Raw genomic sequence first — 18,416 nt, 5'->3', positions numbered from 1 at the left:
GATTCGAAACCACGACCTCCCGAATGCGAAGCCAACGCTCTACCACTTGAGCTATTTGTGTCGAATTCATATTTTCGCGATCGCTGAAATCAATGGTAACACTCGGATCGCATTAACTTCCAAATTCACGCTATTCGGCTCCGGGCCTTGGGTCACCGGAGGGGGTGAGATACCAAGACATATAAAAGTAATCCAAAATGACCGATATTAGTGTCAAATCCATAGTTTTCGCGGTCGCAGAAATCAATGGTGACACTTCCATTACCGATGACTTGCAAATTTAGTTACAATTGTATACGGGCCAGGAGTCAGCGGGGGGTGGATACCGAGACATGTAAAAAATAGCCCAAAATGACCGATATTAGTATCAAATCCATAGTTTTCGCCGTCGCTGAGATCCATGGTGATACTCCCACAGGCGTTGACTTCCAAATACAGCCCCTGTGCGAAGCATGTGTATGTTCAACTAGTTTTACAATATATACGTTCCTTTCTCTGTTGAATCAAATGCTAACAGAACTTTCTTTCAACATAAATTTTTGTTTTTATTATTCCGTGAACTATTGTCGGCTCCAAATGACAGGTTAAAGGAGCAATAAAAAATTGTCCTTGAAATAACATGTTTGATACTGCAAGGATGCGATAACGAAAAATTATGATTTAAAATGTCCACGCTGTTACACAACGGCACTTATGCTTTCGAAAGCTTGAAATCTCCCTGACTAGTAGCAGAAATTCTGAGAATTCCATAACTTTTCTTGAAATTTCAAATTCCCTGACTCTTCCAGAATATCTCGCTTACCTCGTCACCATATTGCAAGCAATACAAATCTCCTCATAAGAAAGAGTAAGCAAAAGCTTCCTGTATTTTTGTTTTTAATTTTTAACGCTGATCCTTCTTTTCGTCATTTCATTATGTTTTATCCTTATTTTTTTTCATTTCTGGTCTCGAAGGGGGGGGTCCGGACCCCCCGGACCCCCCCCTTGGCTACGTGCCTGTGTCCACTCCACGAGTCAAGCAACAGCAGGGAATCTTCCTTCACATCAGGAATAAACACGTCTTTTAGCCACCGTTTGACGTGTTCGCGAGTGAGTTTACCTGATTTGCTCGCATCAATAACAATGTTGAAAGGTGTCTGTCTAGCTGTTGTTTCACTTTGGGTCCGAACACGCCTTTAGGCTCCTGGAAACACACACACACATATTATATATATATATATATATATATATATATATATATATATATATATATATATATGCCTAGCCGTACTGGGGAAATGTGAATTTGGATGGTATATGCGTGGGACACTGAGGCCAAAGACTGAACGACTGCTGTGGTATGTTTCTCACCTATTTCTGACAGTTCTACCAGAGGTCATTTCGTACTCGAACCTAGACTGATCAGTATTATAGATGCATTCACTGTTGTACGGTTTCTCATGTATTATTTTATTAAGTTTAATCACAAAATTTTGGGCATTATCAAGTAATTCACCTTCGTTTTCAACATCTTTCTTCGTTACAAATTGAGTAATCCTTCGTAAGCGAATCATGTGCTCTTTTTTAAATTTGTTAATGAAACCACGAGAAGCACGGAATGGATAGTTCAATTTCCTCGCTGTCAGCAACATCCACGTTTTTAAATGATAATCATGTACCGTAAGTCCTTTAGTGCGATAAATGTTGAATGTTTTTAGTACTTCGTATTTTAGTAGTGACATGACATGTAGAGATGCAAAAAAGCCGGCTTTTTTGGGAAAAAAACGAGAATTTTGGAAATTTTGGCTTTTTTTCATTTTCATGATTTTTCTATCTAAATAGCTTTCTTATAGTATATTCTATACTTAGATAAGAATTCCATTACCTAAATGCCATATTTCGCTCTAAAATTCACCATCAAGATGGATGGAGCACATGTTTTACGAATTAAAGCTAACATGAAGAATGTAGTATTTGGGGGCAATTTTAGAGGCTATTTAACTTTATTTTAACTTTTGAGTTATCGATAATTTTTCTTCTCGATATCATTTCAGTTTGTCGTCTGTTTCATTTCTAAGAGCTTAGTACTCTAGCTTCTAACGCAGAAGTTAAACTTACGTTTTTCTATATATCCGTCAAAGCGTACGTTTTTCAATATATCCGTCTAACCGTACTTCCACATTTCTGTTATACTGTAGCTGTGCAACGATTTAGCAATAATTTTCCGGATACAACCTTGAATACTAATTTATACAAATAATCAGTAGCGGATTTAGAAACGTACTTTGGGACGGGTTTCTCTGTTTCATTTTCTAAAATCTCCTAATTTTATTTGGGAGGAGCATGAAGTTTATGAGTACAGGCATAACTAATACTGTATTTCGTTTCTTTTATATATTTAGCGATAATCTTCCGGATACAACCTTGAAGATCATTTTATACTGAGAATCAGTGGCGGATTTAGAAAAGTATTTTGGGAGGGTTTTTTTCTTACTAATGTTTAGTTTTTCCAAACATTCGTAATTTTTATTTGACGGCAGCTTAAAGTTTATGAGTAAAGGCATAACTAATAGATATTTCGTTTGTTTTAGACGTTCCGTAATTTTGGGGAACAGGCTTCAGTCCGAAAGACCGCCCCCCTAACCCTCGCAAAACCGTCACTGCTGGTAATTAGTAATAATAACGATTTAAAAACAATAAGAAATGAAGTCAGCCAACTCACAGTACACGCACTATTTCTACTTCATAGATGGAATGAAGATAAGTTTTGTCAGAATGGTCGAATGCTGAGTTGAATTCCGGACTTCTCGATAGAAGCGCAAAAGCTCCAGTCAGTCATGTTTGTTGTGCAGTTGTATTTATCTTAACTTAAATATATTCCGTAGTCCTTTTTTTTGTGTGTGTAGGTGGGGTGGGGAGATTTCCATAATGATATGAAGGGTGTGAGCCAAGAACATGGTAACTAACAAATTTTCAATTGCTGAGTTACGCAGCATCAGATAGGCAGCAACGCATACCGCTTCGTTTAATCCCTCATGTATAGACTTATGTGAAAAATCAGCTTTCCGACTTTCAAAATGGATTGTGCAGCAGAAAATTTCTAATTTCTTAAAATAGTAAAATTATGGGTTACCATGTTCTTATCTCACACCCTTCATGTTCAATTCCTCTTGTTAAAAATACAGAAAACTTGAGGACTGAATAAACCGTGATGGTGCTTATATAAAACTGTAGAATTTCAAGAATATACAAAACCAAAAGCTCTAGGTGTGCAGCCTTTAAGTGTATCATATAAATCTAAGTATTTTTCTTATGTTTTATTTTAATTTTATTTTGTTCCAAAAAGAAGGTATGGAATATTTTGAAGTAAAAATACTACATAGAATTTTGCTACTTATTTGAGTATTTTTTTAAAAGAAGTATTTACTTTTAAGGTTGGCTGGTTTACACCAGCTGTTTTTCTTTTTTTAAAGTAAAAAAACTGGTTTAAACCGAAAAAAATAAAAGGTACGAAAAATGCGAATCGTGTGAACTTCATGGTGACGTTTCCATACATCAAACCATCTGCATTAGTTTTATTTCCTTTTCACCTTTTAATCAAGGTGTCCCATGTTCAATTCTCGGTCGAACCACAACCCTTCTTTCATGCGTAAACAAAGTAGCGGTTTGGATGTCACTTTAAGCGAAAGTCTTCTCCTTGATAACCTCGGTATTACGTAAGGATGTTAAGCCTGAACATACGAAACGAAACTAAATTTTATATTTCTGCATGCCTGAATGCCTGTTGTTTTATAAAGAAACCAAGGTTGCTTAAATATACTGATATAAATTGACAAAATTTATCGATTGCTTACGTAGCTTCCAACATTAGCTTGGATTGTACTTTCAATGATATGTACGCACTAAATTTGTTATTTAATACCTCAGTTTTAGCGTACTGATTATGATACGTTGACCTTCAAATTTTACATGCAAAGCAATAACAGGATTTTTTCCGTTATTGTTTTACATTTAGAGTAATGACGGGATTTTCCCGATGGCTAGGGCGGGAGTTTCTCAATTTAAGAAATTTACTGACCGGACTTCTTTAAGCTTATGTGACCTCTTCCAGCATATCCCCGTTGTTGCATAATAACATCAAGGCGAAACAAACTTATTTCTGTCAATATGTAATATAAATACATAAAGCAAAATATCTAAACCCAAAAAAACCTGGTTTAAACCAAAAAAGCCTAGTTTAAACTCCTCCCCAAAAACGGGTTTTTGGCATTTTCAAAAACAACCATGGCTCTTTCCAACCCTGCTTACTTTTGTATGTAGGAGGTTAAAAAAAATCTTATTATATACATTGGTTAATCCTTTGGAATTCATAATGTAAATATGTTGAGAAGTAAAACTGTTTGAAATATCTTTTCGAAATTCATGGTTTATTTTCGAGGTTTTATATTATTATCGGCATCAACCACTAATTAAATGACTTTTTGTGTTGTAGAGAAGCGAAACAAAATCTGGTTTATCAATTTAAAGCAGAATTTTCAAAAAAGCCCAAAATTTCCCAAGCAAAAAAGCGAAGCAGAAAAAACCGAGTTTTTTTTCAAAAAAGCCGGTTTTTTTCCGAGCCCTTGCATCTCTAATGACATGAGAGCGAGGGGGTTTGTTGCGGAATTTCAAAGCCTTATACACAAACGCCGTATTGCATTTGAATTTCTTCGCTGCAGCTGCAACTGTGTTGCGCTTCCCATTCTTTTTCAACAATGCAACATGCTCCTGAATTTGTTCGTACTTTTTAACGACAGCTTCGTTTACACGTACAGATTTTGTCCGGCTTGGAGATGACATCTCATACTCGCTCGTAGAAGGCTCACTTTCACTAATTGATGAACTAGTTATCTGTTCCAAATCCATTTCGTTTGTCGAATCTTCACGCTCACTCTCTGTGTCAGTGTCTACATCTAATGTGTCACTCACTGTTAGAGAAATGTTACCATCATATTTGCTTGTTATCATTGCAAGCAATGTACCTGCAAATGTCTTATCTTCTACCCCATTCTCACTCACGACACTATACTTTTCCACCACTGCTTGATTTAAAATGTTGACTACGTTTATTGGATTAATTGTTCGCATTTTATGCACGGAACGAATGTTTCACTGGTCCAACAAATACGTTCGTACCGGACGTCACACGCCTGCCCGCACCAAAATTGCTGTACTACTACCGTTTGTCATTCGGAGACAGACACCATACACCGCACTGCACACCAATGTTGCAATTATTGCCTGTAGGAAAACTCTCTAAATTCTGCGTGCTATGTCTTAGTACCCTAAACAATAGTCTAAAGTCAAGAGAACTAATAAGTCCACTTTGTTCGTTTTTAATAGTACGGAGTACAATATTGGGGAAATTCAGCACATTCCCATAGAGTATTTCAAACACAAAAAAGAGCGATATATATCACTGTGAGTGTTAAAGCACATGAATAAACAAATCCCAAAATGAATTTCTTGAGTTGTCAAGTACGTGATTTAAATAATAAATAAATCCTCGAAACACCTGCTACAATTAGTTATTTATCACAGTTTTGATATGAAAACTAGTCTTGCCCTTATTATAAGCAAGTATTTTATCGTTAAAGGTGGAAAGATGCATATATTTAATTATTTAATATTGAAGGAAAAAGCAAGAAGAGGATCTTTTTATGGATTGCAACTTGATATTGAATCTTGTAATAATCATATAGCCACTCTTCTTAGCGGGTGTGTATGCATTATCTTATCACTAATAGCAGAAAAGCCAACAGACAGAAGAAAAAGTGAATTCTGTGAACTGAATTTAAATCCCCTTCATTGTTCAATGCGTCAGCGATAAATCGATTTTATTTAGACAAACTGACAATAAATGCATTAAAGAATTTTAACTTCGTAATATGCACGGTAAATTATAGGTTGTCAAATATGAGTATTGGAAAGGAACGCAATATTCTGCAACAATGAGGGAATTTGCGTAAGGTTTCAAGATTGGAGAAGGAAACACAATATAATGGACCATGTAAAACTGCCTAAAATAGAATTTTAGTTTGATTCAGTTTAACGTCCCACACTTATGCCCGCTACGTTAAGGGAGACCTGGACCTACTGATTATAGTGGATTTTCTAATATATATATATATATATATATATATATATATATATATATATATATATATATATATGAACAATCCCTTTGGTATTCTCTGCTCTTCAGCACTATTAAACAAGTGTTTCATCGACCACCAGTCTATTCCATCACACTTTGAAATAGGTATAATTTATTACAGTGCTGCTATTCCATTTTTCACTACAGGCATTTCAATTTAATTAATGATTTCTGTAACTAGGCTCAAGATCTTATTGGTATAGTGGCCCTTGTGGATCAAATGACTACTACTGCATTAGTTAAAACCCTGCATTTACTCGCACGACCATGTTTCATAACACAAATCTAACTCGAACAATTTTTATATGTTCCTGTAGGTGAGAGAGCTCCTAACTCTGAACTGAAAACAGATATGTAAACATTGGTTACGGAAATGAATTCAGGAGTAAATTCCAGTGCTATTTGATACCCAACATGACCCCCTTGCCATTTATCATATTTGAGCGGGATTCAATATGGCGCCTTTTAAGATGGCAGTCATGCACTGGAAGTAATCCCACATATAGATGCCCTATCCCGGTTTACAATGTTGAAGTCAGATCTACCAAAAACGTTTTCATTTTTATGCCAAAAGGGTATTCTTGGACATTGCCTATTTGAATTCAAGATGGCGTCAGTGTAGCAGCTCAACGAAGCATTTGCGCATCGAGTGACTATTACTACGTTACTTAGAATCTCGAACTGAGTCTTGTCACTAATTTTCATCAAAATTCAACTTTCACGGTTTATGGACCTTCCTCGTAAGTCTTCCGTCACATGGTTATGCCACATAATCTAAAAATAGGTGATTATAGGAATGAATTAATGAATTGGTGGAATTAAGGGAAAACAATGAAAAACAGTATGAGGAAAGGAGAGAACCCCCGAGAAAGGCCAGCGCACAATGCTTGTTCACCACAAAACTTACTTGATGCAATCTGGGATCGAACCAGGGGCCCCACGCACAAGAGCTGAATGCTGTATCTCAGTTTCCGGAAGCCCCTACAGAGATTCGAAATGAATATTCGTTATTGGTTATTCTTTGATTATCGATCTTATTTAAGATTTTTGAACAAATTTTATACAAAAGTAACTAGTTCACTTGTCTCTTCGTAATAAAAAAGAATGAAATTAGTTTTAACGTACCACGAATGTCAGATTTACTCCCCTTATCTGAGATCGAAATGAAATGGAATCTTTAAGTTTTACGTCCCACGGTTATGCCGGTTAGGCTAAAGGAGACGGTGATAATCAGAAATGAGTGAAATGGTGGAATGAAGAAACTGGGAGGAAACGGGAGAACCCCGAAAAACCCACGAGCACGGTATTTGTGCACCACAAAGTCCACATGGCGCGAGCTGGGATCGAACCAGGTACCCCAAACACTGGAGGTGAACGCTTTACCACTGAGCCACCGCGGCCCCAATATCTGAGATCGAACTCATGACCACTTGCAAGTCCTCCCAGTTTGTGTAATTGCTAATGCATGTGTCTTTGCATTTTCATCTTTCAGTTAAGTTCATTCACTCTGATTATGAGAGGTTCTTTGTATGAGTCATCATCATCGATATTCTGCCATTATTGGTAAGTCACTTACCGCAGTTGAGAAACTTCCATGCTCGACGCTCTTCCACTAACATCTTCGTCTTCACATACGATTTTTCTTTTTTGATATCGTGCATTAATTGTAGTCGCTTTTGCTCTCTTCCTCCCTTTCCTTCCACCATAACCTCTAGCATGTCTCTCATGATAGAGTTCCTTATTAGCCAGTGTCCCGACCAGTTCCTCTTGTTAATAATATCTAAAATTGTTAGTTTATCCCCAACTATTTCCAACACTCTCTCACTCGTTTTCCGCTCGACCTAGCTATGTTTTCCATTCTTCTCCGCACCCACACTTCTAAAGCTTTCAGTCGTTTTTCATCATTCTTACGTAATGTTCAGGTTTGTTATTCATAAAGTGCAACACTCCACACGAAGTATTTTATTAGTTTTTCTTTAACTCTTTATTAAAGATGGTGGGAGCTGTAGTTTGGATCCAACGTTAAACTATAGATCCACATCTCATACAGCCTTGCTGATGAACGGGACTCTAAACGGAACATCAAATCAAATCCTTATTCCAAGTCCCACAAAATAGTATTTTCTTCCTCCTAAAGGCTTTGTTCGTCATTCATATACTTGCTTTTATTTCACCTTCAAAATTCATATCATCACTAATAATAATACCCAGGTATTGAACACTAGATACTTTTTTCTATGTTCTTCCCACCTACTTCTTTGACATCAACCGCTTCGTTTTCTATCACCATGGCTTTTTTTTTTTTTTTTTACAAGGATCACTATATATATCTTTAGTACTCTTCGTATTTTAAGCTCCGCAGTAATCGATATTGAATGGATCAGTCTTTAGGAATCATAATTCCCTAACTACATTGATATCCATTGACTGCAGCATTCATAAGAATATAATTATATAGTTTCGCACACTACGTTGGGCAAAGACAGACGTCGACTGTAGAGACAGCTATGACGTGTACTAATGAAACTGCCTTTTTAGAGATAATTCGGACGAGATTTATTTCCTTCATATATCCAAATATTGAAAAGTGTTTGCAACTAAAATATTAAGAGAAATTTCATATCGATAGTTTACATTTATTTTCAAAGTTAAATAAATTCGTATTTTAGTGTAGATACCCAATATGCTAGATAATGCTGGAATAAATGCAACCAGAAATATAAATTGACAGTCTGTATCTCGATCATGTCTAATTTCTCCTTAGTCAGTAGGACTAAAGATTCCTATTTCTTGTTTGTTTGTTTGTCCTAATAATATATCCCATCCCTTTTATCTAATTAGATAAAGCCAAAATAGGATACTCAGTTTTTAACATATTGTCCAAACGTATACAGGGTGTCCTGAAAGTAATGTTGAAAAATGAAACCATAGATTCCTGGCAATACAACAACAACAAAAAGTGGTTTATAATGACATATAGTCCGGAAGTGGACAGGGACAGAGCTTGATAGCTTCGAATTTGGGGGGAAAGGAACTTTACACTTAGGGAATTGATCTTGCCGATTTACAAAACCACATTGAAGATACATGTGAACAGTTATGCAACACACTGGGAGTGATGGAATGCATTCGAAACTCACGATTAGCACGTTCGCATAGATGTGGGAGGACAGCACTTTGAACATCATCTCTAGGAACGTTTATTGTTAGCACGTATGACCTAGTAGTTTGTAGTGCTCTTCTGTGTAAGTTACCACTTTACAAATACAGTTTCTCGTTGTGGATTCTGCCTGTTATTTCCTAACATGACACGACTAGTTACACTTGTTCTTATTTCTACCCTCTCTGCAACTTTCTATCTTGTATACCACTTTCGATTGCCCCCTAAGATTATGCAACCTTGCTAAGGGATCTTTGATTTGACTCCCATTGTAGATGTGCTTGCAATCGTGCCATGGATGACTTTCTTCTGTATGATTTCCACCTTTACTGCACTGTTTCATTACACCTACCGTACACACATTAGGCGAATTCCTAAAGGCATACAGAGAATCTCTGGCGCGCATTTAACACATCAAGCCCATATGATTTTTTGTCTTTCTGAATCCCCTTCCGAGCTACTATCATTATTCCGCTGGCAGGTGTGAAGTTTCTTTCCCCACACATTCGAAGCTGTCTAGCTCCGCCCCTATCCATTTCCGAACTGTATGTCATTTGGTGCCAGAAAACTGTGGTTTCATTTGCCCCATTACTTTTGGGACACCCTGTATACGGAATAATAGAATTTAAATATATTACATAAATAGAAAGATAATTAGAGTTAGGGATGCTACTTGCACAAGGACTTAGTAGTAATTATTAGGAATGGCCACAAGGTTTCGGTTCCGGCGGAACCGGTTTCTCGGAGATCCGATTTTGACAACCGGTTGCAGACCTGGATCCGAAAACCCGGTTTCAAAATCGGATCTTAGGAAACAGTTCTAGACCTGGATCTTAGGAAACAGTTCTAGAACCGGATCTCAGGAACAAGTTCCAGACCTGGATTGGAAAACCCGGTTCCAGAATCGGATCTTAGGAACAAGTTCCAGGCCTTAATCAGAAAGCCCCCAAAGATTTGTAAAAGGAGACATAAAGTTCACCATCAAAACACTGCAAAGAAGACCACGCGTTTGTGCCCTCCCCGTCCAGATCCGCTTGTGCTAAAAAAAAAAAAAAAAAAAAAAGTCCATCATTGGCTGTTCAGCCAAATGAGTTTGCTAGTTTCCCAGTTAGTTAAGTTAAGTATTGACCCTACTACGATAGGTCCCATAGTGTTGTAGCTACAGACCTTCAAAGTTCATTTTTTCATGTTTTTGGCAGCCTATAACTCCGAAAGGAAGCATTTGTGCACCCAGGTTGGTCTGTACTTTTTATCTTATAAGGCAGGGTACTCAGGTGTAACACACCGATTGTGATAAGATTGCACAGACATAAAGAACATTGAAAAAGAAGCGACACGTATTTTTTATATCCGCCAACAAGCGCATTGAAAGCGACAAATAGGGGCATAAAAATGGGGTCAAAATGAGATTATGTGGAATATAGCGAGAACGACAAGAGATACCGGAAAAGGTTAAATGTACGAAATACTACCCATAGTTGGCGCAATTCAATGAGGTAGAACGCACTCATGAGAAGAGAGCAGAACATCCGGAAATGGACCAATCACGTGTACAACATTGTCACAATGTGTTACGGAAATGAGCGAAAAGGGTGATAAGGAGCAGGAAGAAGGAAGAAACGAAAACAGAAAATACGTGTTTTTACTTTAGGTGCATACATCACCCATATGCGAAAAAAAGAAAAACGCAGATTTATCTCAATGCAAGAAGATGGGATAACACACAGGAAGGATGTACACGCCGCTCGTATAGGCAGCCAGCGAGACAGTACTGCGCAGTGGGTTGCATATATCGGGTAATGGGAACAAAAAATTCATAGCACAGTAGATTGTAATAGCAGGTGGTCTATATACTTAGGATAAACAGCAACATTAATATTAGTGCCACACATGAGTGTCAACATTATATCACTACGAAAATACGCGTACAACACAACAGTAATAGTAACAATTTTGTTTTTGTGTTACTACTGCCTACACACATTTTCGTTTCCAACATGCATCTCATCGTTCTCATTACGCGATATATGCAACCCACCGCGCAGTGCTGTCTCGCTGGCTGTCTATACGAACGGCGTTTGCATCCTTCCTGCGTGTTATCCCATCTTCGGGTATTAAGATAAATATGCGTCTCGATTGGATACGGGCAACATACACACCCAAAGCAAAAAACACGTATTTTCTGTTTTCGTTTCTTCTATCTTCCTGCTCCTTATCACCCTTTTCGCTCATTTCCGTAACACATTGTGACAATGTTGTACACGTGATTGGTCCATTTTCGGATGTTCTGTTTTTCTCATGGGTGCGTTATACCTCATTGAACTGCGTCGACTATGGGTAGTATTTCGTACATTTAAACTTTTCCGATATCACTTCTCGTTCTCGCTATATTCAACATAATCCCATTTTGACCCCATTGTATGCCCCTATTTGACCATTTCAGTGTGGTTGTTGGCCGATATAAAAAAAATACGTGTCGCTTCTTTGTCGATGTTTTTATGGTTGAGCAATCTTATCACAATCGGTGTGTTACACCTGGGTCCCTGCCTTGTTAGTGTCAAGAATCACATCCCAACAGTTGTCGGTGTTGTTTGAAACACCCTATATACAGTATATATAATTTGCACAGTTAAGAAACTATTACTCTTATCCTGGTCTAGATTTTCCAATAGGCTAACTAATATTTCAGCCTACGGAGACCCGTAATGAGATATATTAAAACTTAAAAACGAAACTGTATTTCAACTGTTTTAATTTCAACATTTGTAAAGTGTAATTCCTATGTCCTAGATCAAAACTGACTTGATTAATATTACACAGAGAAAGATTGCTTAATTCAAATTAAAGTTTTCAAATCTAATTTTAACGGTAAAACGAAAATTCAGTAATTTACTCATTAACTGCGTAAAATTCTTTAAACCAAATACTCACCTGAATTATTTAGAAACAACCAAACGTACGACAAAGTTCTCAAATGTAATGATATTACGAACTTTGCACGCTTATATAATGCAATTGTATAGTAAATAGCTCTTATAGAGATAAGTGTTAGTAATTAACGTTTAATCTGTTATTTATAGTTCTTTAAACTCATATGTTAAAACGACATACAAAAGTAGAATCCCCTTAGGTAAAATCCTGAGAATTGGATGAAATATGGTTTCTCTAATTTGTTTACCTTGCAATCAAAATGACCTGATGACCGTTTATGGTTTTGTTTCTCGTTTATTCCATGCACGCTAAAGGTGCATAAATGATTTGACGCTAATGAAGCTAGAAAATTTAACTACCCATATATCAGAGACAAGATGTTATGCACTCAAGTAACTACTGATGATGAGACACAACTTGCGACCCTTCGCATCAAAAATTTCCCCTACCACTAAGGGATTTCCTTCAGCGTATGGTTGTTCATGAATCTTTAAAATAGAAGAAATGTTTGGTGGCAACACATGTTATGTGAATGCCATTTGTTTCCCCTAGTAACTTCGAATTCGGTCATTAGACCTTACATACAGAGAAAAAGTTATTATTAAGTTTCAAAATCCTCCTTAATGAGGAGTATGGTTTTAGTTTTCCTCTTCTGTCATTGTAGTATTTTCAATGCAGTCACGCGAAATGAATGAATAGGCTTCCGTCTGTTGTATCAGAAAGAATAACATGTTTCATAACTGTCGTTGTAACAGAAACAATACTTTGTTCTTGTAAAACACGGAGCAGCTTTCAAGGAGTTTCCGCTTGAAGCAACTCACTCTGCTAATAAAACATTTACATATGAGTAGCTAAGGAAGTAGAGAGAAAGAAAGAGAGAGAGAGAGAGAGAGTGTGTGTGTGTGTGTTTCTGTGTAGGTGTGTGTGTGTGTGTCAACAAATTAAGTCGGCAACTGCAAGTGAATCATTTGCAGTAACACAATTTTCCATAACTTTAAGATAATTGCTTCCTGAATATATTAATCCGATGTATATATATATTTTTTCCTTACAATTGTTTTAGTTTTACAGTTATCAATTTGAAATATGTAATTTGAGTTGAGTTGATTTTGAGTTTAACGTCCCGTTCAGCAGCGAGGCTATATGAGACGTGGACCTATTGGTTAACGTGGAATCCGAACCACATGAGCTCCCGCCTGGAATCGAACCCAGGTCTTCCACGCTAAAGACGCGTACGCTAACCGCTTAGCAACGAAGGAGCTCATATTATTTTTTTATGCTAGTACCGGATACAAATTTAGAATCTGATTAAGTATAACGTACTAAAAATAAGCTTTAATTATTTCAGATTTTTTAAAACATTACAATACTATTGCTATATGGGGTGTAGTGTTGGTTTATTTCCACCATATGATTTGCGCAATACTTTTCCAATGCTGTTAAGGAACAAAACAGAATTAAGTTACTTATAGTATTTTTTTTTCAAAGATACAACAATTACGCGCATTTTCAATTTTAGAACAGTACTACTCATATTGTAAGAAAATACCAACATTATGTCTCCAGAAATTAGAACTAACTAGATTTAATGAAGTTAGTCCTTTATTAGAAGTATTAATACTGTATATGAACTTTACTGATTAGTGTGGACTTCAATTACAATATTGCCTGTTTCGATCTTATAATTTCTTTATTTTGATTTCAGAAGACTGAATCCAAGCCCTGACAAGAAAGAAAAAAATGTTACTGACTATTGTCCTGTATTGTCTGCTAACTCCATCGCTCACTGCACCTCGAGCAAATCGTCAACTTCCAGTCACTAAAAGCTGTCCCGAAGGATATGTGTTGTCTGTCAGCAGTGATACTGGAAAGCTGGAGTGCAACTGCAAGCCTTATCATCTGTATTGGCCAAAAGACGGGTTGTGCCATCAAGAATTTACACAGGGTCCATGCCTGCCAGGTTTTAAATTTGTTTGGAACCAAACTATAGAAGCTGCTGAGTGTCGATGTCCCGCATTTTGGACAACTTGGTCTGATAATGCCTGCTACGAGGAATATACTCAGGGCCCGTGTACTGAAGGTCAACTATTTGCATATGACGTGAATGTTGGTCGTGGGTCATGTATGTGCAATACAAGTATGATTATGCATTATTATAAGGAAACAGGCAAGTGCTACGAACTATACAAACAAGGGCCATGTGAAGATGGCCATTTAATGAAATTTAACTACAAAACTTTGAAACCTCAATGCATGTGTAAAGATGGTTTTGTTGAATGGGCTGATGGTAAGTGTTACGAACTGAATACCCAAGGCCCATGCAACAACACCAAATGCGCTTTCGTGCCGTGTTTCATGAGAAGTTTAGAGAGCTTAACAACAATGTGCAAGTGTTTGCCTTCTAATTCTTTAAGTGAGGATGGAAAGTGTTATGAACCATATACTAGGGGGCCATGTGAGTTTGGTGAGTGGTTAGTTTTCAAGGATCAAAAGGCTATTTGCGAAACGAAACCTTATTGTAACAGATTTGATAATTGGTTTTACTGGCCAGCACACCAGCGATGTTACCGTCAATATACACAAGGCCCATGCCCGAAAGGAGAGTTATTTTATCTGAATACTAACACAGGCGAATCTGGATGTTACTGTAAAAAAGAATGGAATGCTTACTATTGGCCAGAAAATGGTAAATGTTACGAACAGGAGTCGATTGGCCCCTGTCCTGTAGGTCATTATTTCGCGTATAACCATACGTCAGGGAAGACCGAGTGTAGTTGTTTTAAAAACTACGTGTTCAATCCCGAAGATGGTACTTGCGTCGAGAAATTCACTAGGGGACCATGTGCAGAAGGGAAGCTTGTTATCGAAGATCCTGTTACAGGTAACTTACAATGTCACTGTTCATCTTCCATGGCTGCTCATTATTGGATACCCGATGGAAAATGCTATGAACATTACAGACAGGGACCATGTAAAGCTGGTGAACAATTTCGACTAGATGACTTTAATAAAACCCCTACTTGTGCTGTTTGGGGCAAAAAGAAAAGAAAGTAATATTTTAAATTACGTGTTTCCCCTATTTATCTGTTACCGTGATTTACATCTACAACATGATACAAAGGTTTCATATTTGATATAAATCTGGCATCAAACTGATGGAAATCAGTAAGTACAATGAAAGTGATTGGAATGCGTTTAGTGATAGTTCTTGAAACATTAATTTATTATTGTCTTATTCAAAACTTCGTTGTTAAATATTTATGATAAATTCGAGAACGAAAATTCATAACAAAATGCTAATGTTTTGTATATGCATGTTGTAATGTTTAAAATCAGCATTTGCACCAATGATTGTGTGAGTGGTTTGAATGAAATTATATTTAGTTGCTGTTTTGTTACTTTGAATATTATATTAGTTTATTCAATTATTTTTCTGTAAGTACAAATCTTTAAAAGGATGTACGTAATATATCTACAATAAGCTTCTATTCAATTGCTAGGAAGCTCACTTGTATATAAACTTGTTTCATACATTGACAGGATTATTTGGAAGCATGTAAAATGGAGCTTAAAAGTGTAACTAGTATATTGTCATGATCTGTACATCATTTTATAAAATCTGTATTGCCTTAGAACATACATTTTTATTCAGTTTAGGATTTTTGACAAATACATCAGTATAGTTTAATCTAATGGCTCAACTTGTAATGAATAATTTACTATATGAAAAGTACAAATCTGTATTGCGTGACTGATTCACTTTGTCACACGTTTAGCTTTGTTCCTTACCACAAGCGAGATGTAAAATTCGATAATATTCGATCTCGATTGTGCTAAAATTTGTTACTTTTATTATATTAAATATACATTATAATTAATAAATTGTTTATTTACGTTACTTATTGAATCTCGAGCAACCAAACTCAAGAATTTATAGCGGAACTTTCTTTTGGTGCAAACTGAGCTTAATGAACCAGAAAAGAAAAACATCTTCCAATGTCTTAACAAGGTATGAGAGTAGAAGCATAAAAACTTACTTCAAAATCTTGCATAGGTGTAACATCTAATTTCTGTTTTTGCTAGAAAAACGTAAGTTTGCCTGGTATAAAATTTATGCAAATAGGACGTATAATCCCCACTGCGAGTCGATCCTGAGATTTATTAGTGTCCCATAATTGCTGATGAAAGTTCCGTTTGCTGAGAACTCGAATCGGGAGACTATGAATTCACTATATATTCTAATGCTGCATGAAGCTATCTGCTACCAGTTTTGTTATACGGCAATTAACACAAACCAGGACAAGGAGCCTACTCTTGGGACGCAGAATCCATATTAAAAGTTATTTCTCGCTATATACGTCAGATTTCGTTCTGACACCTGTTAACGGGCTCATGGACAGTCCGATTTCTTAAGAAGGAGCAGACATTAATACTGAGAGGACAATAGTAGACACGGAAAGATATCAAAACACTATGTATTATTGATGGAATCTGCACATCCTTTTCCTCTAACATTCTGGACTGTTTATTTTCTGAAATTATGCTTATCTAAACAAATAAGAAACTTTCAGGAGGACCGAAGATGGCTGCAGGGAGGTGCCGAAACACCTTAGCTACCCCTACCTACGGACTAGCTATGTAGTTCATTTATGTTCGCAGTTACTGTTTTGCAACTCAATGCAGCTATTCCTTGGAGATGCGTTTAATCCCCAATCTTTGATGCTTGTCACAGTGTAATAATATACTTAAGTTTGAAATTATTAGAATAAAAAAAAGCCGAAGTCAATGTGTCTGGTACACTGCTGTCTAAAATTATTGTGCGTGTCTATAAATATGTAGTTTTAGGAATATAATTTGATAACGAATTCGCCCGGTATTTCTTATGTTCGTATGTGTATAATCGGAAAAGACATGTATGTGACAAATTTCATGTCAAAAAAGCAGTAAATAAGAACAATAAAATGAAAATAAAACTTTCTTGTCCATTATCAACATTTTGTTTTACTCATTCTAATTTTCGCATTTATAATTCTTTTCCTATGGAATTTACCTCAAATACATATATTTCCCGATTATACGAATAGTATTAGTATTAAAAGTACCCTGCAAAATTATTATCAAACTATATTCTTAAAAGAAGAAAGTTATAGATATGCGACAATCACTTTGGACATGAGAGTACATCTAGCAAAAAGCATCATTTTGCTCAGAAAATATTAAAATGTACTAAATTGAATTTAATTCGTAAATGATACATCTAGTTTTGCTTCAATTTGGAAATTATCAACAATGTTCTTTTATAGAAAAAACAGAAAATCTGGAGCAGACACTGCCTGTTTTGCTCTCTCCTTGGCTACGAGCCCACTTTTTTGTTAAAGGTATATGGACACGGATAGACGGCAAGACCAGTTCTATAAGACTTCCAAATTGTATTACGTGTAAGTATAAGAAGTCTAATAATCAATTAATTTTAGTTCCAAAATAATCTCGTTGCGTCATTCGAAGTAATGAGTAAACTGGTTGGACTATTCACGGTGGGGGTTTGAGGTAACTACTGACTGTAGCACATCCCGTGAATATGATATGAACTTCATTGATGAAAAGGTAATTTTAAGAAATCGTATATATTTAGCGCAAAGCGAGATAAAATACACACCACAGTAATATAAGTAGTTTCACGGTATAATCTGATGGTATTCTTAGACCACTTCTCGTCTGAGGGAGACTGCTCGGCGTTATTCCGTGTAAACAAGTTACATGAACTTCCAGCTCCCATAATATATTCAACATGTCAATAAGGTTTCAATTTAGATAGAGCATACAATATCCTCTAAAATAATACACAATAATGATTTATCACATGAAGAGGCACACGCCATGTAATGAGTGATTGCCGGTTGCCTTTCCTTCGAAATGAACACGAAGGATACTGACTGAAGTGTGCTTGTTAGACTAGCAATAGGTAGAAAAAAAATTGAAACACAAGTATCTGTCTTTAGGCCCAAACAGCTCGTTGACGGGAGTTCGAATTCACGACTTTACAGCCAACTCAAATTTGGAAAAGCGTTATTTCCTTGAGTCCACAGGCCGAATTAGCTCCAGTTTGGTCGTTTTGTTGGAGCGAAATTTCATGAATTCATAAAAGTGAAT

The 18,416-nt window shown here is 36.4% G+C and overlaps 1 protein-coding gene across 1 annotated transcript in view; it reads left to right on the top strand.

Moving 5' to 3' along the window:
- The window catches only part of LOC145688405 (uncharacterized), a 174,195-nt gene extending 158,047 nt beyond the window's left edge, over positions 1–16,148 (top strand). The window contains exon 3 of the mRNA XM_081762591.1: positions 13,972–16,148. Within this exon, the coding sequence (XP_081618717.1) occupies positions 14,007–15,320 (1,314 nt within the window). The 5' untranslated portion in view covers positions 13,972–14,006 and the 3' untranslated portion in view covers positions 15,321–16,148. The remainder of the gene's footprint in view (positions 1–13,971) is intronic.
- The last annotated feature ends 2,268 nt before the right edge of the window (positions 16,149–18,416 follow it).

The sequence above is a fragment of the Thermobia domestica genome, chromosome 6 (assembly GCF_964235325.1).
Source record: "Thermobia domestica chromosome 6, izTheDome1.hap1.1, whole genome shotgun sequence".
Classification (NCBI taxonomy): Eukaryota; Metazoa; Arthropoda; class Insecta; order Zygentoma; family Lepismatidae; genus Thermobia; species Thermobia domestica.
Note: the sequence above shows the minus strand (reverse complement) of the source record. Positions and strands in the feature narration are given on the sequence as shown.